The sequence below is a fragment of the Mus musculus genome, chromosome 7 (assembly GCF_000001635.26).
Source record: "Mus musculus strain C57BL/6J chromosome 7, GRCm38.p6 C57BL/6J".
NCBI lineage: Eukaryota > Metazoa > Chordata > Mammalia > Rodentia > Muridae > Mus > Mus musculus.
In genome coordinates, this window is record NC_000073.6 from 62,807,774 (window position 1) to 62,829,913 (window position 22,140).

Genomic DNA, 22,140 nt, shown 5'->3' on the forward strand with positions numbered 1-22,140 from the left:
AATAATTCCATTGTCAATAGACACTTGGTTTTTAAAGTTGCTGAGAAGAAGCTGAATACAGGAAAGGGAAGGAGAAAAACAGTGTAATCATATTTCAATTGAATGTATTTTAAAAAATAAAAATAGCTCTTTGAGGATACAGGGTAAAGAAATGCTCATCCACTCATCATGGGAGTGCAAATTTGTAGAGCCTTTATGGAAAGCAGTGTGATTGTTTTTCAGGATATTGGGAATAGATGAACCTCATGATACAGCTGCACAACTCTTGGGCATACACATAAGTGGCATTCTATTACAGAGAATCAAAGCATTCTTACCTTAACCTTTCTCATCTAAGGAAGAACTATAGAGAATGGATCTGCAATAAGACTTACCTGAGAAGATATGGTGCTGACCTAAGAGGAGTGAGTCCTCATAGTCCAAAATTAAACTCCTTCTGCCATGTACAGAAGTGGTAGATAAAGTTATTATTTTAATACTAATAAGAAACTTTTTAATCAATATATTAAATTCTTAAGAGTATTTTTTAAAGCAAAAGATTTTGTCAGAACATTTTGCCATACCCTTCAAATGTATAAGCTCTAAACAGTTTTTACACAAATTCTCATTGAGAAAGAGAACAAAACGAAAGGGTGTTGATTCAAGGATACTACAGTTCAAACCATCTAGATTATCTTGACAGTATTGAAAGTACCCTCATATTACAAGGAGTCCCAAGCCTCCTTGTTCTGGGACACTGTTTCTCTTAGGCTCCCAACTTAGGATTCCAAAAGTCAGGATTTTACTATTTTATTTGTCCAGGTGACTATGAAAATTTCACCACCTCAAAATATGTATATAAATAGTAAATATATCAGGCTTCTCAATCTTGAGCTGATTAGAATCTTAAATGAAATCCACTGTGTAATCCATCAATGGATTTATTATCCAATTCTGCTTTACCAGACATTGTAACTACTGAACTAGAGTCAGCCTAAGACATTAGACATGGATTGCTCTCTTGTTCTTCTTCCTTTAGCCAACAAGGAGTTGTCATATAGATCCTGAATTTTCTTGCTTACCCTCAACTTATTTGGAAGACAAAAATCATTGTTCATACATTCATAAGCATACTGATGAGATGCAATGGGGCTTATTAAATACAGTTAATAAAATTTACATTCACAGAATTATATTTAGTGACTTCCTTCTAAGGTAGAGTTGGAAAATATCCTGAACTCTTAAGGTACAGACTCAAGTGTCTTGAGAAATGTTTCTTAATATAGAAAAAGCCAGTTCCTGACACCTTCTGAAAGGTGATAGAGATCTACCACAACACAGATGGTACTACAGAGAATGGTTTAAAGTAGAGAAATACTTGTGTACAGATTACTATCAAAGAGGGAAAATATCTCTGGACCCTCTCTGCAAATTATCAGATCCATTTGATAATTCACTATATCCACAAAAATAGATGACAGAAAGGAAAGACTCTTCTGAATAACTGCCTGCCATCGTCTTCTAGAATAATGGAATGCTTTGCATATGTGATGAGGTTCAGACACTTACCTATGGGTCTAGGGCAATTTTAAATCTTAGCTGCCAATCACAGCACTTATTAAACAGGAGAAATTTTGACTTTACAAACACATGGGCATGTGGACCACCCAGCTCTAATGCCTCCATGATTATTATGGTACTCAGAGATCATAATCAGTAGGTACAGCCTGATAGTCAAAATTAAAACCAGAGCAAGAGGCAGGCTTAATAGCACCAAATAACTCTGAACAAAAGCTTACTAAGTTTTCATGTCTGGGACAGCCATGTGACATATGTAAGAGTTTTTTTATATCCTCAAACTTTGGAACCTATTACATGGTTGGGCACTCAGGGAGCAGGATGAATAAAATATTTCCCAAATTGGAAATAACAGGATTTTCTTTTAAAGTACAAATTTGGGGAGGAAAATAATAATTCATAAAATAAAATTATGTACCATGAATGGCTTTTACAGTTGTAATGAACCATACTATGCTAAGATCTTCAAAGATAAAGTCTTTCTGTTCTTCAAAAGAAAGGCTACGGATGAAGCTCAGTGGTAGATCACATGCCTAGTACATTCAGATCCCTTAGTGTGATTCCAAGAATCACCATAAATCAGTCCTGATATAAAGTCTCCTGCACCCATTGCTACTTCAGACTAATCTATCCCTCTGCATGCTCTTTGGCAGCTGCAGCTGACTAAAATAATTCTATTTCAAAAGTATTTTTTTTTCTATATACATATATGCATTTTATTTTTTTTCCATTTTTTATTAGGTATTTCGCTCATTTACATTTGCAATGCTATACCAAAAGTCCCCCATATCCACCCACCCCCTCTCCCCTACCCACCCACTCCCCTTTTATGGCCCTGGCATTCCCCTGTACTGGGGCATATAAAGTTTGCGTGTCCAATGGGCCTCTCTTTCCAGTGATGGCCGACTAGGCCATCTTTTGATGCATATGCAGCTAGAGTCAAGAACTGCAGTCTTACCTTGTATAAAATACAACATTAGTAAATATTTCATGTCCCAAATTAGTCTTAATTAGCATTTTGACACATATGCTTACACTTTGCGTTTCCCTGCCACTGCATACTGAAGTGCACTCCATCCAAATGCATCCTTTAAGGAATGATCAACACCTTTCTCCAGTAATTGCTTGACAATGGCTTCAGAATCACATTGAACAGCATACATGAGTGCTGTTCTAGAATGACAGAGACAATTAAACTATTTCAACACCAAATATAATATATTTTGAAATTTTGACATATTTAAGCATTGAAAATAATATATTTTACTAAATTAATGTATGACTGGTGTGTATATATAATTAACCATTTACTAACCAGATTTAAGAATCTTGAAAGCACAGAGATCAGATTTGTAAAGTGTCTATAAGGCTAAAGAGATAAAACAAGCAAAAACCCTTCTTGACCCACGGTGTAATTTTTATAGGGCAATGCATATTTTAATTTGTTTATTGTGAATAACTATGTGAAGAAAATTTACCACAAGTATAGAAAATTTATATGAAAAAGAATGTCATTTCCTTTTTACTCTAATATAATAGAATTCACTGTCAAATAAGGAATAGCCCTTTGCATAAAACCATATTAGTAATGTTATAAAATAATGTCAATGATAAAAAATACATGGCATAGTGCTTTCAGTTGTTGATTCTAGTAAGCACTGACTGAACTGCGTGCCACTCGCAACCACCATTCAAGTTGGTTTTTCAAAATGGTATGACTAGAAACTGGAAAAATTGAAACTAATACTGTCGTATATGACTAAGAGTTTCTCTACTACTCACATACCACTTATCTTCATTGAACTGTATCCAATTAAAGCTACTTTTTACTTTAATTGATTCAAGCTAATGAAACTACAAATAATTACTATATAAAAAGCAATATTAACAGTGCCTGATAATGATAGTTATTTGGGAAAAAAACCTGATATAAGTATTATTCAAAGAAAGAAATTTAAAGCAATGAATCATGCAACATGATTTTCACCTTTATTCATACTTAAAATTAAAATAAAGTGATTATAAATTTCATGATGAATCAGTAATTTTAAATACAGTTCAAAATTTTCATAACAGGTACATGAAGCCTTTCAGCTCACATAAAGTCTTATTAAGGACAAAATAATATCGTAAATGAGAAAAATCTCATTATAACAGGGAACATAGACCTATAGATATAGATTATAGGTAGATGGATAGATGATAGATAGATAGATAGATAGATAGATAGATAGATAGATAGATAGATGATAGATAGATAGATAGATAGATAGATAGGATAGATAAAGATATAGATTTAGTTGTTTGCTATATGAATAATAAATATACATTATTATAATCATTTCATAAAATAGATATAATTAATGCAATTGATGTTTTGTTGATATTTTCTAGTATATTCCTATAATAGCTTGGATTTGAGTGATTTTTACTATTCTAGACACCAGTAGTGTTTTAAAAGTCAAAGTACAGTACCTTTGATAATCATCCCAGGCATGAATATTTGCACCATTTTTTATTAAATATTCTACCATGAGGAATTTTCTTTCTCGGAGTGCTAGAAGTAGAGGTGTAAACCCATCCTGTAATTATATAAATTAATAATTCATAATACTGCATATTTCATAGCTAAACTGAATATCATATATCTAGCCCTGTGAACAGAATACTTACCTCAGACTAGAAACAAGTAGTCTTTTCCTTAATTGCCTAATGCACATTCTCATGTTTCTCAGCATTGCAATGCTCCATCCCTCCCTACACCTTTCAGAAGACCTCTAGTCTACTCTAAACCTGATGTAAAACACTGTAGTCACATAAACAGCATGTTCCAATGGACCTATGGTTCCCATCACAGCATCTGTCATTATAATTTGGAGTCAAGTTACTGTTCCCCTCTAATAAAAATCTCCTGAGAGTTTATCTCAAGAGACCTCCAAAAATACACATTACCAAAGGTTTTCATTCCTTTGTTGCATGGGTGAGCTAATTTTTTGTGTGTGTCAGAAGTTCTTCTGCATTTCAAAATACATTTATGTGGCAGATGCACCATTTCCCAACAGAAAATTTCAATTAAGCATTATGATAAAATTGTGAAATTGTCCAGTACTTAAAAATTCATTTCTGCCTTCAGTTTGAACCTGCGCCTAGAGCAGACCTGGGAGCTGGCTCTGCACCAACTCCTGTAACACCCAGAGGCAGCCCGACTCGCAGGTGCTCTGAAATGCACAGGATCACAGTTGAGGTCACAATATCTGCCTCAAAATCCAGAGTAACTGGAACGGGTGGGATCCAGGAACACAGGAACCCCAATCCAGCCAGTGACATGGGTTCCTTCAGGTTTGAACCTGCACCCAGAGCAGACCTGGGGCTGGTTCTGCACCCACTACTACAACACCTAGAGGGAGCCTGTCTCCCAGGTGTTCTAACATGCCCAGGATCACAGAATCACAGGATCACAGGTGTTCTGACATGCCCAGGAGCACAGGAACACAGGATCAGAGAGGAAGCGCAACTCCCAGGATAATGGATACATCCAAAATCACTGGAGCTCTGACACACTGAAGATCACAATTGAGGCCACATCTTTCTCAGCACTCAGCATAACAGGGATCCCCACAGGAACCAGAGAAACACAAAACCCCACCCATCCAGAGGTCTGGGTTCCTTCCAGCTTGCACCTGTGTTCTGAGCAGACTCAGGGCTCTGGATTGCCAGCCACTCTGAAACACCCAGAGAAAAAGTTTGACTTCAAGGAGGTATGAAACAACAAGATATCAGGAGCTTGGTCACACCACAATTTCAGGATCCCAAGGGCAGCTGACTCCCAGAACACAAGATCAGAGGATTACAGGATCCCAGAATCAAGGGATCTCAGAGACAACTGGATTCCAAGGACGTCTGACACAACCAGGATCACAGGAGAGACAAGTTCCAGTCAGAGACAGCAAGGGCAGGAAGCACTAAAGATAACCAGATGGTGAGAGGCAAGCATAAGAATATAAGCAACAAAAACTAAAACTATGTGGCATCATCAGAACCCAGGTCTCCCACTACAGCAAGTCCTGGATACCCCAGCACACCAGAAAAGAAAGATTCAGATTTAAAAACACATCTTTTGGTGATGATAAGAGGACTTTAAGACAGACATAAAGAAGTTCCTTAAAGAAATAAGGAGAACACAGGTAAGCAGTTAGAAGAACTTAAAGAAGAAAATACAAAAATCCCTTAAAGAATTACAGTAAAACATAACCAAATAGGTAAAGGAATTGAACAAGTCATCAAGGATCTGAAAGTGGAGATAAAAAAATAAAGAAATCACAAAGGGAGACTACCCTGGAGATAGAAAACCTAGAAAAGAGATCAGGAGTCATAGACACAAGCATCACCAAAAGAAAACAAGACAGAAAAGATAATCTCAGGAGCATAACATACCATAGAGAACATTGACTAAACAGTAAAATAAATGCAAAATGCAAAAATCTCCTAACTGAAAACATCCAGGAAATCCAACACACAATGAGAAGACCAAACCTAAAGATAATAGGTATAGAAGAGAATGAAGATTCCCATCTTAAAGGGCCATTAAATATTTTCAACAAAATTATAGAAGAAAACTTCCCTAACCTAAAGAAAGAGATGTCCATGAACATAAAGGAAGCCTATAGAACTCCAAATATACTGGACTGGAAAAGAAACTCCTCTTATCACATAATAATCAAAACACCAAATGCACTAAAAAAAGAAAGAATATTAAAAAGCAGTAAAGGGGGGGCTGGTGAGATGGCTCAGTGGGTAAGAGCACCCGACTGCTCTTCCAAAGGTCGGAAGTTCAAATCCCAGCAACCACATGGTGGCTCACAACCATCTGTAACAAGATCTGACTCCCTCTTCTGGAGTGTCTGAGGACAGCTACAGTGTACTTACATATAATAAATAAATAAATAAATCTTTAAAAAAAAAGCAGTAAAGGAAAAGGGTTAAGTAACATATAAAGGCAGATCTATCAGAATTACACCAGACTTCTTAACACTGGCTACAAAAGCCAGAAGATCCTGGGTAGCTGTCATACAGACCCTAAAATGTTAGTGGACCTTATTATACCCTGTAAAACTCTCAACTACCATAGATCGAGAAACCAAGATATTCCATCACAAAAAGAAATTTGCACAATATCTTTCCACAAATCCAGCCCTACAAAGGATAATAGATGGAAAACTCCAACACAAAGAGGGAAACTACACCCTAGAAAAAGCAAGAAAGTAATCTTCTTTTAACTCAAAAGAAGATAGCCACACAGACATAATTCCACCTATAACAACAACAAAAATAAACGGAAGAAACAATCACTTTTATTTAATATCTTTTAACATCGATGGACTCAATTACACAATAAAAAGATATAGACTAACACACTGCATATGTAAACAGGACCCAGCATTTGGCTGCATAAAGGAAATGCACCTCAGTGACAAAGACAGACAATACCTCAGAGTAAAAGGCTGAAAAAAGTTTCCAAGCAAACTGTCCCAAGAAACAAGCTGGTGTCGCAATTCTAATATAGAATAAAATCGACTTTCAATGAAAAGTTTTCAAAACAAAACAAAAAATAGGACACTTCATCCTCATCAAAGGAAAAATCTACCAAGAAGAACTCTCAATTCTGAACCATTATGCTCGTAATGCAAGGGTACCCACATTTAAAAAAATTATTAAAGTTAAATCACACATTGCACCTCACACAATAATAGTTGGGGGGGGGCTTCAACACCCCACTCTCATCAATGGACAGTTAATGGAAATAAAAACTAAACAGATACACAGTGAAACTAACAGAAGTTATGAACAAAATGGATTTAACAGATACCTATAAAACATTTCATCCTAAAACAAAAGAATATGCCTTTTTCTCAGCACCTCATGGAACGTCCTAAAATTGATCATAAAATTGGTTAAAAAAGGAAAAAAAAGAAAAAAGGAAAAGAAAAAGAAAAGCAGCTCTCAACAGATACAAGAAGATTGAAATAATCCCATTAATCCTATCAGAACACTACAGCTCTGTTCAATAACAACAAAAACAATAGGGAGACAACATACACATTGAAACTGAAAAATGCTCTACTCATGATAACTTGGTCAAGGGAGAAATAAAGAAATTAAAGACTTTTTAGAATTTAATGAAAATGAAAGTAAAACATACCCAACATTATGGAACACAATGAAAGGAGTGCTAAGAGGCAAACTCATAGCTCTGAGTGCCTCCAAAATAACTGGAGAGAGCATACACTAGCAGCTTGACAGCACATCTAAAAGCTCTAGAATACAATAAAAATACACCCACAAGAAGTAAAAAGCAGGAAATAATCAAATCCAGGGCTGAAATCAACCAAGTAGAAACAAACAAAAGAACAACTGCAAAGAATGAACAAAACCAGGAGCTGGTTCTTTGAGAGAATCAACAAGATAGATAAACCCTTAGCCAGACTAACTAGAGGGCACAGAGACAGTATACAAATTAACAAAAGGGAGACATAACAACAGAAATGGAGGAAATTCAAAATACCATCAGATACTACTACAAATGCCTATACTCAACAAAACTAGGAAATCTGGATGAAATGGAAAATTTTCTAGACAGACACCAGATACCAAAGGTAAATCAGGTAAGAAAAGGCATCTAAACTGTCCCATAACCCCTAAAGATATAGAAGCAGTCATTAAAAGTCTTCCAAAAAAAAAAAAAAAACCAGGCCCAGGTGGGTCTAGTGCAGAATTCTATCAGATGTTCAAAGAAGACTTAATTCCAAAATTCTTCAAACTATTCAACAAAACAGAAACAGGAGGAACACTATGCATCTTGTTCTATGAAGCCACAATTTATATGTGTGTATGTGTAGGTGTGTGTGTGTGATTATACCTACACCACAAAAAACAAAACAACAAAAAAACTCAGCAAAGAAAGAGAACTTCAGACCAATTTCCCTTAAGAATATCAATTCGAAAATACTCAATGGAATTCTCACAAACAGAATCTAAGAACACATCAAAACAATCATCCATCATGATCAAGGAGGCTTCATCCCAGGGATGCAGGGATGTTTCAATACAGGGATTATAATAAAAGAACTTCTAGAGGAATCACTATTCCTGACATCAATCTGTACTACAGAGCAATCTTGATTAAAAAAAAAAAAAAACTTCATGGTATTCGTACAGAGACAGAAAAGAGGATCAATGCAAAAGAATTGAAGACCCAGAAATGAACTCAAAAACCTATGTCACCTGAACTTTGACAAATGAAATAAAACAATCCAGTGAAAAAATAGACAGCATTATCAACAAATGGTGCTGTTTCAACTGGTTGTCAGAATACAGAAGAATTCCAATCAACCCATTTTTATATTCTTTTACAAAGCTCAACTCCAAGTAGATTAAGGACCTCCACATAAAACCATATACACTAAAACTAAAAGAATATGAAGTGGGTAGGAGCCTTAAACACATTGGCACAGGGAAATTTTCCTAAAGAGAACGCCAATGGTTTATGCTCTAAGATCAGTAATGGACAAATGGGACCTCATTAAATTGCAAAGCTTCTGTAAGGCAAAGGATACTGTCAATAGGAAAAATCAGCAATCAACAGATTAGAAAAAGATCTTTACCAATCCCACATCCGATAAAGGGCTAATGTCCAATATATAGAAAGAACTCAAGAAATTAGACTTCGGAGAAGCAAATAACTCTATTTAAAAATGGGGTAAAGAGTTAAAGAGAATTATCTACTGAGGAATATTGAATGGACAAGAAGCACCTAAAGAAATGTTCAACATCCTTAGTCATCAGGGAAATGCAAAACAAAATAACCCTGAGATCCCTCCTAGCATCAGTCACAATTGCTAAGATCAAAATCTCAGGTGACAGCAGATGTTGGCAAGGATGTGGAGAAAGAGGAACACTCCTCCATTGTTGGTGGGATTGCAAGTGGGTTCAACCACTCTGAAAATCAATCTGAGGTTCCTCAGAAATTTGGACAAAATACTACCTGAAACCCAGCCATACCACAGAAAATTTGACATAGTACTACTGGAAGATCCAGCAATACTTCTGGATTGCTTCATTACCTCTGGAAGATCCTTCAATACCTCTGAAGATTCTCCAACATATAACAAAGATACATGCTCCACTATGTTCATAGCAGTTATATTTTTAATAACCAGAACCTGGAAAGAACCCAGGTGTCTCTCAACAGAGGAATGGATACAGAAAATGTGGTACATTTATACAATGGATTACTACTCAACTATTAAAAATGGTGAATTTATGAAATTCTTAGTCAGATGGATAGAACTAGAAAATATCACCCTGAGTGAGGTAATCCAACCACAAAAGAATACACATGATATGCACTCACTGACAAGTAGATATTAGCCCAAAAGCTTGAAATACCCAAGATACAATTCACAGACCACATGAAACTCAAGAAAAAGGAAGACTAAAGTGTGGATGCTTCAGTCCTACTTAGAAGGGCAAAAAAAAAAAAAATACTCAAGGGAGGAAATACAGAGACAAAATGTGGAGCAGACACTGAAGGAAGGGCCATCCTGAGACTTACCCACCTGGATATCCATCCCATATACAGTCACCAAACCCAGACACTATTGGGGATTCCAGGAAGTACTTGCTGACAGGAGCCTGATATAGCTGTCTCCTGAGAGGCTTTGCCAGAGCCTGACAAATACAGAGGCAGTTGCTCACAGCCAACCATTGGACTGAGCATGGAGTCCCCAATGAAGGAGTTGGAAAAAGAACTGAAGGAGCTCAAGCAGTTTACAACCCCATAGGAAGAACAATATCAATCAATCAGAACCCCCAGAGCTCCTAGGGACTAAACCACCAACCAAAGAGTACACATGGAGGGGTCAATGGCTCCAGCTGCAAATGTAGCAGAGGATGGCCTTGGTAGACATAAATGGGAGTGTAGGCCCTTGGTTCTGGGAAGGCTCAATGCCCCAGTGTAGGGGAATTCCACAGTGGGGAGTCAGGAGTGGGTGAGTGGGTGGGTGGGGGAGCACCATCATAGAAGCATGGGTAGGGAGGATGGGATAGGAGGTTTCCAGAGGGGATAACATTTGAAATGTAAGTAAATAAAATATTCAACAAAAAATGATTTTTGAAATGCTGTTTTAACAGATCTTCTATGGGGAAAACATTGACAACATCAGAAGATATTTAAAAATATAATTCTCAGAGTTTTGTAAGAATGTGGAAGTTTGCAGAGGATGTACAAGAAGCCCTACTTGATTCATTGTTGAAGATAGACTCATGTTGACGATGTCAACATCTTGTTTCAAACAGGCCATCAAAGTAATGGACTTAAAAGAAGCAATATCTCAAAGGGACTAGAAATTGATTCTGTCCTTTTAGAATAGGAAAACTGTCTTAGAGTTTAGAAAGCCCAATGCATCATTTAAAAAATGTTGTCATTTAAATTATTTAATAAGTTCCTACATGAAAACTACAGTTATTTAATTAATATCCCTTCACTCCTTCAACTCCCCTGTGTGCCCACTCCCTCTCAAATTGATAAGATCATCTTTATTGAGGACACACATATGTACATCCTAATAATTCCATTTAATGTCACCCCCTCTGTCTTCATGTCTCCTTGTCTTTGTCTTTCTTACTCATTCTGTCTCTCTGTCTCTCTTGGTGTGTGTATGAGTATGTTCTTATGGCTGAATATTGTCAGTGAGTTATCTACCAGAGAGTTTATCCCTGTAAAAATATGAATTCTTCTCTCTTCAACCATGGCTAGCAGGCAACTCTTCATTTATCAGTGGTTCTTTTGAAGTTCCCCCATCAGTGTTTGCATGTCAACTGATGATTTTATTTTGTTCATTTTGTTTAGGCAACCATATTATTAAGATTTTATAGGTTTAATAACCCTTTCATATCTAGAAGACACTATCTTGCAACAGGCATCCTGGTCTCTGGACCACGCAGTCTTTTAAACTCCTCTTCCTCAATGTTCCATGAGTCTTCTCTATGTGTGGTGGTTATATTGTAGATGTACCAATTGTGGCTAGGCATCCATTGCCTTTTAGTGACTGTGTTTTCACCACTTGTTGATCTTTAATATACTCAGCCTGCTGATCCTATCACCACTACATCTAAGTCCAAGTTACTGCATTACATTAGTGTTCTAAAGTTAGAGCATACAGATCAGTATAATTGAGCTGTTAGTGATAGATAAGACATTATCCCTAATTTATATTTTTGCTTAGAATAACAACCGTGGCAGGATGAGTTATGGATAGACACAGGAAAGATATCCACAGGTCCAGAAAAATGAACAGAGATATGTAGCAGTGGGGAGTGGGGAACTGGTGGCAGCCAATAGAAAATTCCAGATGCTGGTTAAGCAAGAGTTTCCCAGGACCTAGTGGGAATGACATTAGCCAAAATACCCAATAAAGGGGAGAGAGAACTTGTAGAGACCACCTTCAGTAGATAGTCATGACCCCCAGTTGAAGGATAGGGCCACCCACCATCTCAAAACTTTTAACCCAGAATTTTTCCTGTATAAAGCAAATTCAGGGACAAAAAAAATGAAGCAGAGACTGAAGGTAAAGCCATCCAGAGATGACCCCACCTAGGGATCCATCCTGTCTGCAGACACCAAACCCTGACACTATTGCTAATGCCAAGAAGTGCTTTTTGACAGGAGGCTGGTTTAGATATCTCCTGAGGAGCTGCTTAAGCATCTGAGTAATACAGATGCAGATACTCACAGTCAACCATCTGACTGAGCCCAGGGAACCAATGGAAGAGTTAGGGAAAGGACTGAGGCTGTGAAAGGGATTGCAACGCCAATAGACAAATGACAATATCAACAAATCAATCCCTCCAGAGCTCCCAGAGACTAAGCCATCAACCAAAGAGTATACATGGCTGTGTCCATGACTCCAGCTACATATGTAGCAGAGGACTGCCTTATCTGAAATCAATGGAAGGGAAGGCTTTTGGTCCTGTGGAGGTACTGTGAAGGGGAATGGTAGAGGGGTGAGGCTGGAGAGGGTAGGTGGATGGAGGAATACCCTCTTAGAGGCAAAGGGGAGGGGAGATGGGATGGGGGCTTGTGGAGGGGAGACCAGGAAGAGGAACAACATTTAAAATGTAAATGAATAATATAAACCAATAACAAAGAAAACTTGAATTTTGAAACTTGGAAAATTGGCCCTACACATGACACTTTTAAAGCACTTGGCTTTCAAATACTTTGGAGTTCAATTTAGAAAATCATTACCCTAGTAGTTTCTTCAATTTCTGCTCCATATTCAAGAAGACAGGTGGCAATATCTGGACTGTTAACATATACCGCCTGATGTAGTGCTGTTTCTCCATTGAAATCTTTACAATTGGGATCTGCTCCATTATCAAGGAGGACAGAAACAATCTTTGTCTCCCAGCTTTGTACAGCCTGTAGGAAACATTGTCAAATCAAAGAATTCAACATAAGCTTCTCTCAGCTTTCTTCATGATTTATATTTAAGTGACATTAATTTTCTTTTTATTCTAACCATTCATATCAAATTCATTCTTGAAATTGAAAACTTTGAACTACCTTCATTAATGGTGTGGCCTTTTGATCATCAAGGGCATTTATCATGCAGTCATTATATAATAAGAATTGAACCAGATGCAGATGACCATAAAAACATGCGAAGTGCAGTGCAGTTCTGTGGGAATGAGAAGCAATTTAATGAAACTATACTGTAGGGTACTATGTCAACATACAACAGTCACTCATGTATTTGCAAATATTCCATGGCATTTGTGTCCTCTGACCCATAAACCATAAATATTTAACTTTATTCTAAAATTATATTCATTTTGCCCTTATTTCCTATATTAGAATTATTTACTATTCAGAAGTTTTATGGCAGTATGGATAAAACCCATAGCTGTTGTAGCCTAGATAAGTGCTTTATCACTGAGCTATGGAGTCAAGAACATCCTATTTGTACAGAAGGAACAAAGCCATTGCATTGAACTGCTATTGAATTTTCATCGTGCTCTAAGATCCATTATCAATCAAATATTTTTCAGCCTTTCTGTGTTGTAATCTCTTTTTTTCCATGAAATAAGAATTAAAAGAAGTACTTCCCTTCTGTCAAATCAGGATGCATAAATAAGAACCTTTGCAACAAATGACAACTGGATTCACTAGGGGAGTGACTAGAAGAAATGACAGAGGAACCACAAAGAAAGGAAGAGATTTTTAGCAGCACCACATGGCAATGGTTCCCTTTCTCAGTATACTGGTGAACCACAGCCTGTCTTTAAAAAACAAACAAACAAATGAATGAATGAGCTAATCAATAACCTTTGCAACTGTTCAGAAAAAAATTCTTGGACAACTGGTCATCTATTAGATATTAAATTTAGTACTGTTAACAGTAACATACATTTCAGTTCAATCTTAGTTCCATTATAACCATTTTTGCAAAAGTATTAAAGACTCTATATTACACAGATGATGAGATAATGCCTTTAAAACTTGAGACAGTATCTTTAAACTTAAACTCCTGCTGCCTCAGCCTCCAGGTAACCTGAGTTGTAGATACAGCATGGTACCAAGCTCAAGATTCTCTTCTTTCACATTTTAACTTATCTAAAATTGGAATGTATGTGAACTTATAACATAAAACAATTACCAGCAATTCTTAATACACAAGATAAAATGCTACCATGCAATCCATGGTGTTTTCTAACTATGTTAAATGTGACACATATGCAAAGCATTCTTAGTTTTTACGCTGGGGTTTATTAAAAGGCTAGTTATTAAAAGTACTATAGAGCTGGGCAGTGTTGGCTCACGCCTTTAATCCTAGCACTTGGGAGGCAGAGGCAGGCGAATTTCTGAGTTTGAGGCCAGCCTGGTCTACAGAGTGAGTTCCAGGACAGCCAGGGCTACACAGAGAAACCTTGTCTCAAAAACCAAAAACCAAAAAGTACTATAGATTAAAAAAAACTGTGAAAAATATCAACAGCAGCATCTAAATGCACAGAAAATGATGCTTTGATTTTTTAAAGAAAATCTAAGTAAAAGGGAACTTGAAAAAAGGAAATATGACCCATTTTTGACAAGTTAAATTCATAGTGTATATAGAAATTAGATATTTATTATGCCTAATGTCAATATCTCATAACGATTTGATAAGGGAGATTGTTGATTTTAAAATCATGAAACTTCCAGAAAGCTTTATCTGCCTCCATCCAAATCAAGTAAAAATGTTAAAAGTAACTTGCAGATAACATGGAGCTTGTCAGCAAATAGCGTTAGGAAAATTGTAACTAATGAAGCCTTAGGAAATATATGAAGTAATGAGTGAAGAAGCTTAAGATAAATATAAGAAATCTACTGAGATGTAAAAATGATACCTGTACGGCACGGCACTACTGAGTGATAACAAGAAAATGAAAGAAGACAAGGAGCATACAGCTTTGTTTAGATTATTGCTGTTATTGTTCAGTAAGGGATATAAATGTTAGTACACGATATATAATAAATGTTAGTACACGATATATAAAATTCATACTGAATTATACTTGGATAATTTTAGGGATGAAGAAGATACAGTATGAGAAACATAACGAATTCTGCATCTTCCTCAGTTCATATAACGTTGTTTATTGTGCACATTGAAATTAAACCCTATTTCTTTATATTTTGTTATGCTATTCCAGTGTATATTCAATAAAATGCTCTTTAGAAGAATTATGGGGTGACGCTAAGCCTGCTGGGAATTCTCCTACTCCAGAAGATCTGGACACTGGATCTCTGTGTGATCACAGGTGCCAAGAAGACTGATGTACAGAAAGCTGGAATTTCGCTAACGCTCTTGTCCCCAATTTCCCCATCACCCAATTTCTTCATTGCCTACCATCCTTAGCTTTCAATTGCTCTCACCGTTTTCCTTTGTCCTGGTCATTTATGGTAAATTTCTTCTTAGAGAGGAGATGCAGCACCACTTTAATCTTTCCCATGCACACTGCTTCATGGAATTTATTATCTGGATCATAAGACTGGCCATACCTGTCTTGACTACAGTCACAACACGCCAAGCTCCACTTACAGGTGCTTGGGCCATCACAAAACCCCAAAGGGGTTTTCGGCTCTCTCTTACAGCAGCAGAGCTTCTTAAAGGTGGAGAACATCTCTGTGGTCACCTTTGCGTCAGCTCAGAATTAAATAATTTTAAGAAATATAAACTTTTAATCACTGAACTTCTAACAGTCAGAATCCAACTCTGGGAATCCCAGAAGTGATAAACTCTGACCAGTCAAACAAGCAGCCGTTTCTAAGCAACAATGGTAAACAAAAGCTTGGGCTTTCTTCCTCAGGGTAACTGACAGTTCCTGGAACAAATAGTGCTCACTGCGCATGTGCAGTGTAAGCCTCGTGCTCTTCCTGGGCGTTTACCATTGCTTATCCCACAAGATCTCGATCTCTTATTTAAGGTTAATGTATTATTCCTTTATTTCCTACAATAATCTTCTTGGGGCTTTGGAAGTGGGGATCGGGGACTGAGTGAGAGGAGTGTTTAATCATGTTTAATCTTTTCTTTCGATTCTTGTTTTCCTTTTTCTTGGCTTTTGGTGGTGGTGTTTTGTTTTCACAAAGAAATCATGAATTAATTTGCTTCTATAGGGAAATGAAATTTCTTTCTCAAAGATTCTCCCTGCTTGTTTTTGGTTCTGTGGCCTTGGAATTTTCACTGTAGTGAAAAGCTTTAAAGGTATAAACTTTTGTAAGTCCAGGAGTGATATCACAGTTCTTCAATCCTGGCACTTGCTGGGTGGAAGAGACACACCTTTATACTTTGACGTCAGTCTACAGTGTGAGCCAGAGCTCCCTAGTAAGAAAATGCTGAAGCCATTAGTATTCTATTCAAGAGATTTTCCCCTGCGCCGGTGTATTTGAGGCTCTTCCCACTTTCTCTTCTATTAGATTCAATGTATCTGGTTTTATGTGGAGGTCCTTGATCCACTTGGACTTGAGCTTTGTACAAGGACACAAGAATGAATCAATTTGCAGTCTTCTACCTGCTGACCTCCACTTGAACCAGCACCATTTGTTGAAAATGCTATTTTTCCACTGGATGGTTTTAGCTTGTTTGCCAAAAATAAAGTAACAATAGGTGTGGGTTCATTTCTGGGTCTTCAATTCTATTCCATTCATCTACCTGCCTGTCTTGTACCAATACCACACAGTTTTTTTTTTAAATCAGCATTGTTCTGTAGTACAGCTTGAGGTCCGGGATAGTGATTACCCCAGAACTTCATTTACTGTTAAGAATAGTTTTTGTTTTCCTGGGGTTTGGTTTTGGTTATTCCAAATGAATTTGCAAATTGGTCTTTTTAACTCTATAAAGAATTGAGCTGGAATTTTGATGGGGGATTGCACCTGTATATGTACATTGATTTAGACAGGATGGTCATTTTTACTATATTAATCCTGCCAATTCATGAGCATGGGAGATCTTTCCATCTTCTGAAGTCTTCCTCGATTTTTTTATTCAGAGTCTTAAGTCCTTGTCATACAGATATTTCACTTGCTTGGTTAGAGTCACACCAAGATAATTTATATTATTTATTACTATTGTGCAGGGTGTTGTTTCCCTAATTTATCTCTCAGCCTGTTTATCCTTTGAGTGGAGGAAGAATACTGATTTGTTTGAGTTAATTTTATATCCAGCCATTTTGCTGAAGTTGTTTATCAGGTTTATGAGTTCTCTAGTATAATTTTCGGGTCACATTAAGTATACTATTATATCATCTACAAATAGTGATATTTTGACTACTTCCTTTCCAATTTGTATCCTTTGACCTCCTTCTGTTTTCTAATTGCTCTGGCTAGGACTTCTAGTACTATTTTGAGTAGGTAAAGAGAGAGTGGTCAGCCTTGTCTTGTCCCTGATTTTAGTAGGATAATTTCAAGTTTCCAGTTAGTTTGATATTGGCTACTGGTTTGCTGTATATTGCTTTTACTATGTTTAGGTATGGGCCTTGAATTCCTAATCTCTCCATGACTTTTACCATGAATGAGTGTTGAATTTTGTTGAATGCTTTCTTAGCATCTAATAAGATGATCATGTGGGTCTTTTTCTTTGAGTTTATCTAGTGAATTACGTTGATGGATTTCCCTGTATTAAACAATCCCTGCATCCCTGGGAGGAAGTCTACTTGATCATGGTGAATGATTGTTTTGATGTGTTCTTGGATTTGGTTTGGGCGTATTTTATTGAGTAGTTTTGCATCGACATACATAAGGAAAGTTGGTATGAAGTTATCTTTATTTGTTGGGTCTACATGTGGTGTACATGGCTTTGTAGAATGAAATAGGTAGTGTTCATTCTGTTTCTATTTTGTGCAATAGTTGAAGATTATTGATATTAGATGTTCTTTGAATGTCTGATAGAATTCTGCAGTAAAACTATCTGGTCCTGGGCTTTTTGTTTGGTTGGGAGATTTTAATAACTGACTTTATTTCTTTAGTGGTTATGGGACTGTCTAGATGGTTAATATGACCCTGATTTAACTTTGGTACCTGATATCTGTCTAGAAAATCACCCATTTCGTCCATATTTTCCAGTTTTGTTGTGTATTGGTGTTTTCAGTAGGACCTGGTGATATTTTGAATTTCTTCAGTTTCTGTTGTTATGTCTCCCTTTTATTTCTGATTTTGTTAATTTGGATACTGTCTCTGTACCCTCTGGTTAGTCTGGCTAAGAGTTTATCTATCTTGTTGATTTTCTCAAAGAACCAGTTCTGGTTTTGTTGATACTTTGTATAGTTCTCTTTGTTTCTACTTGGTTGATTTAAGCCCTGTGTTTGATTATTCCCTATTATCTACTCCTCTTGGGTGTATTTGCTTCTTTTTATTCTAGAGCATTCAGATGTGCTGTTAAACTGGTAGTGTATGCTCCCTCCAATTTCTTTTTGGAGGCACTCAGAATGATGAGTTTGCCTCTTAGCACTGCTTTCATTGTGTCCCATGAGTTTGCAAATCTTGAGCCTTCATTTTCATTAAATTCTAAAAAGTCTTTAATTTCTTTCTTTATTTCTTTCTTGACCAAGTTGTTATTGAGTAGAGAATTGTTCAGCTTCCATATGTATTTGGGCTTTCTATTGCTTTTGTTTTTCTTGAAGACCAGTCTTAATCCGTGGTGATCTGATAGGTTGCATAGGACTATTTCAATTGTCTTCTATCTGTTGAGGCTTGTGTTGTTACTGATTATATGGACAATTTTGGAGAAGGTACCATGAAGTGCTGAGAAGAAGGTATTTTCTTCTGTTCTCTAGACATCTGTTAAATCCATTTGGTTCATAACTTCTTTTACTTTTACTGTTTCTCTGTTTAGCTTCTAATTCTATGGTCTGTCCATTGATGAGAGTGGGATATTGAAGAGTTCCACTATTATTGTGTGAGGATCAATGTGTGCTTTTAGTTTCAGTAACATTTCTTTTATAACTGTGGCTGCGATTGCATCTGTGACATAGATGTTCACAACTGAGAGTTTGTCTTGGCAGATTTTTCCTTTGATGAGTATGAAGTTTCCTTCTCCATCTTTTTTTTAAATAATTTTTTCATTGAAAGTCTATTTTATTGGGTATTAGAATGGCTACTCCAGCTTGTTTCTTGGAACAATTTGCTTACAACAATTTTTCCAGCCTCTTACTTTTAGGTACTGTGTGATTTTTTCACTGAGGTGTGTTTCCTGTGTGCAGAAAAATGTTAGGTTCTGTTTATTTATCCAGTCTGTTAGCCTATGTTTTTATGGGGTAACTGAGTCCATTGATCTTCACAGATCCTAAGGATCAATGATTGTTACTTTCTGTTATTTTTGTTGTTAAGGGTGGAATTATGTTTGTGTGGTTCTCTTATTTTGGGTTTGTTGTGAGAATATTAATTTCTTGCTTTTTCTTGGGTGTACTTTCTCTCCTTGTGTTGGAGTTTTCCTTCTATTATCCTCTGCTGAGCTGGATTATTGGAAAGGTATTATTTAAATTTTATTTGTCATGGAATATTTTGGTTTATTCATCTTTGGTAATTAAGACTTTTGCTGGGTATAGTAGCCTGGGATGACACTTGTGTTCCCTTGATATCTGTATGACATCTATCCAAGTTATTCTGGCATTTAGAGACTCTGTTGAGAAGTTTGGTGTAATTCTTATAGGTCTGCCTTTATAAGTTACTTAGCCTTTTTCCCTTGCTGCTTTAACTGTTCTTTCTTTGCTCTTTGCATTTGATGTTTTGATTATTATGTGATATGAGGAAATTTTCTGGTCTCATATGTTTGGTATTCTGTAGACTTCTTGTATGTTTATGGACATTTCTTTTTCTAGGTTAAAGAAGTTTTCTTCTATGATTTTGTTGAAGATACTTCCTGGCTTGTTGAGATGGGAATCTTCACACCCTTCTATACCTATTATTCTTAGGTTTGGACTTTTTACTGTGTCCTGGATTTCTTGAATGTTTTGAGTTAGGAGCTTTTTGCTTTTTGTATTTTCTTTGACCATTTTGTCAATGTTTTCTATGACATCTTCTGCACCTGAGATGCTGTCTTCTATCTCTTGTATTCTGCTAGTGATGTTGCATCTGTGGCTCCTGCTCTCTTTCCTAGGTTTTCCATCTCCAGTGTTGTGTCCTTTTATGTTTTCTTTAATGTTTCTATTTCAATTTTTAGAACCTGGATGGTTTTGTTCAATTCCTTCACCTGTTTGATTGTGTTCTACTGTATTTCTTTTTTTTTATTTTATTAGATATTTTCTTTATTTACATTTCAAATGCTATCCTGAAAGTTCCCTATACCCTCCCCCCCCCGCCCTGCTCCCCTACCCACCCACTCCCACTTCTTGGCCCTGGCATTCCCCTGCCCTGGGGCATATAAAATTTGCAAGACCTAGGGGCCTCTGTATTTCTTAAGGGAGTTATTTATGTCCTCCTTAAAGTCCTCTATCATCTTCATGAAAAGGAATTTTAGATTTTATATCTGAATCTTGGTTTTCAGGTGTGTTGGGGCAGGATTTGGGGTCTTTCAAGTGATCCTGGAAGTGTCAGAACACCTGAGAGTCAAGTTGCATAGGGGTGTGGGCTGAGTGGGTTGGGATCCAGAGCACAGGCTCTGCTCTGGGCACAGGTGCACACTGGAAGGAGCATGTGTCTCTCTTATGTGTATTTCTATTAGTTTTGTGTACACATGTGTTCGAGGTAATTAGAATAAATTCTTGTATTTCCTGGAGTTGGAATAAGAGACAGTTGTGACCCACTTGAAGTGCATTCTAGGCACTGATCTTCAGGTCTTATGAAGAACAAGAAACACTTTAACTGGTACACAATCTCTCCCCTTCTAAAGTTATAGATTTTTAAACTCGACATTATATTTTGACTAAAATATAGACTAAGTCACTTCATCTTTTATTTCCTTCCTTGATCCCCTCCAATGTCTCCACCTTCCAAATTATATGCTGACTTTTCCATTATCATTTACATTGATAACCACCTTTTGTACTACAAGAGAAACATCCATGGACCAAAGACATCAGGATGAATAAAGATCCTCAACAGAACACAATCAACAAGAGTCAGGGCATTTTGACACCTTCAGGGCACAGCTACTCCACTATAGCAGGTTTTCAAAGCCCTAAGTAAGAAGGTCTATCTTGATTGTTTCCCCTCTCCCAGGTGTTATTGTCCTTCATTATGTGATGTTAGTGTCTCAAGGACAAAATTGTTGTTTCATATACTTTATTCATTGTTGCTGTTCATGGTGTTGATCATGTTGAGCAATTAATCTTGTCTTGTTATTGCATTCCAAACAGAAGTGAGGTCTTGGTATTTGAGACACTTTGAATAGTAAATATGGGGATTTGAAGAAATGGAAGAGATCATCTCTACATATAAATTCCTTTCCCTATAAAATTCTTCCTGTTTCATTTACTCATTTATACACCAACTGTGTTCTCCATACAGTAGGTGCAGAAACACAATAGTTAACAAGAGAACTTCACAGTTATAACCTCCCGTGAGTTTAGTTATGGTAAAGACTCCTGGGAAATTTGAACACAGAAAACAATTGTTTTTCTGGCCTTGGGATGCCAAATAGAAGACCCTAGAAATAGAAGCCAGAACATGTTTTCTCACACCTCCCAGTGCTCTGCTCAAGTCTCACTTCTATTCATTGACTGCACTTTGATTCTGTCTTAATGTTTAAAAAGAGAAATTTAATTTATCTAAAAGGCAAATCAATGAACTGTTTATTCACCTAACCTTTCCATTTCAACTGTAGTTTGGTTATCATTTACTTAATGGTTAATATTAATTTAGAAGCAAATACATACCATATTTACCTTTCTGATTCTGGGATTATTGTGTTTAGACCCATTCACTTGGCTGCAAAATTAATGATGTTAGTTATTTTAACATTAGAGTAATAATCCATTGTGTAAATGTACCATATTTTTCCTATTCTTTTGCTGAAGGACATTTAAGTTGTTTCCAATCACAGAGGAATGAGC

At 36.6% G+C, this 22,140-nt stretch overlaps 1 protein-coding gene across 2 annotated transcripts in view; it reads right to left on the reverse strand.

The window, feature by feature from the left end:
* Positions 1–15,970, reverse strand: part of A26c2 (ANKRD26-like family C, member 2) — a 76,927-nt gene extending 60,957 nt beyond the window's left edge. For both annotated transcript variants that reach the window (XM_030243178.1, XM_030243179.1), the window contains exons 1-6: positions 15,530–15,970; positions 13,181–13,295; positions 12,863–13,036; positions 4,033–4,139; positions 2,593–2,730; positions 375–436 (exon numbers count right to left, since the gene is read on the reverse strand). In XM_030243178.1, coding sequence (XP_030099038.1) covers positions 375–436; positions 2,593–2,730; positions 4,033–4,139; positions 12,863–13,036; positions 13,181–13,295; positions 15,530–15,777 — 844 coding nt within the window. In that variant the 5' untranslated portion in view covers positions 15,778–15,970. The remainder of the gene's footprint in view (positions 1–374; positions 437–2,592; positions 2,731–4,032; positions 4,140–12,862; positions 13,037–13,180; positions 13,296–15,529) is intronic.
* Between the last annotated feature and the right edge of the window lie 6,170 nt (positions 15,971–22,140).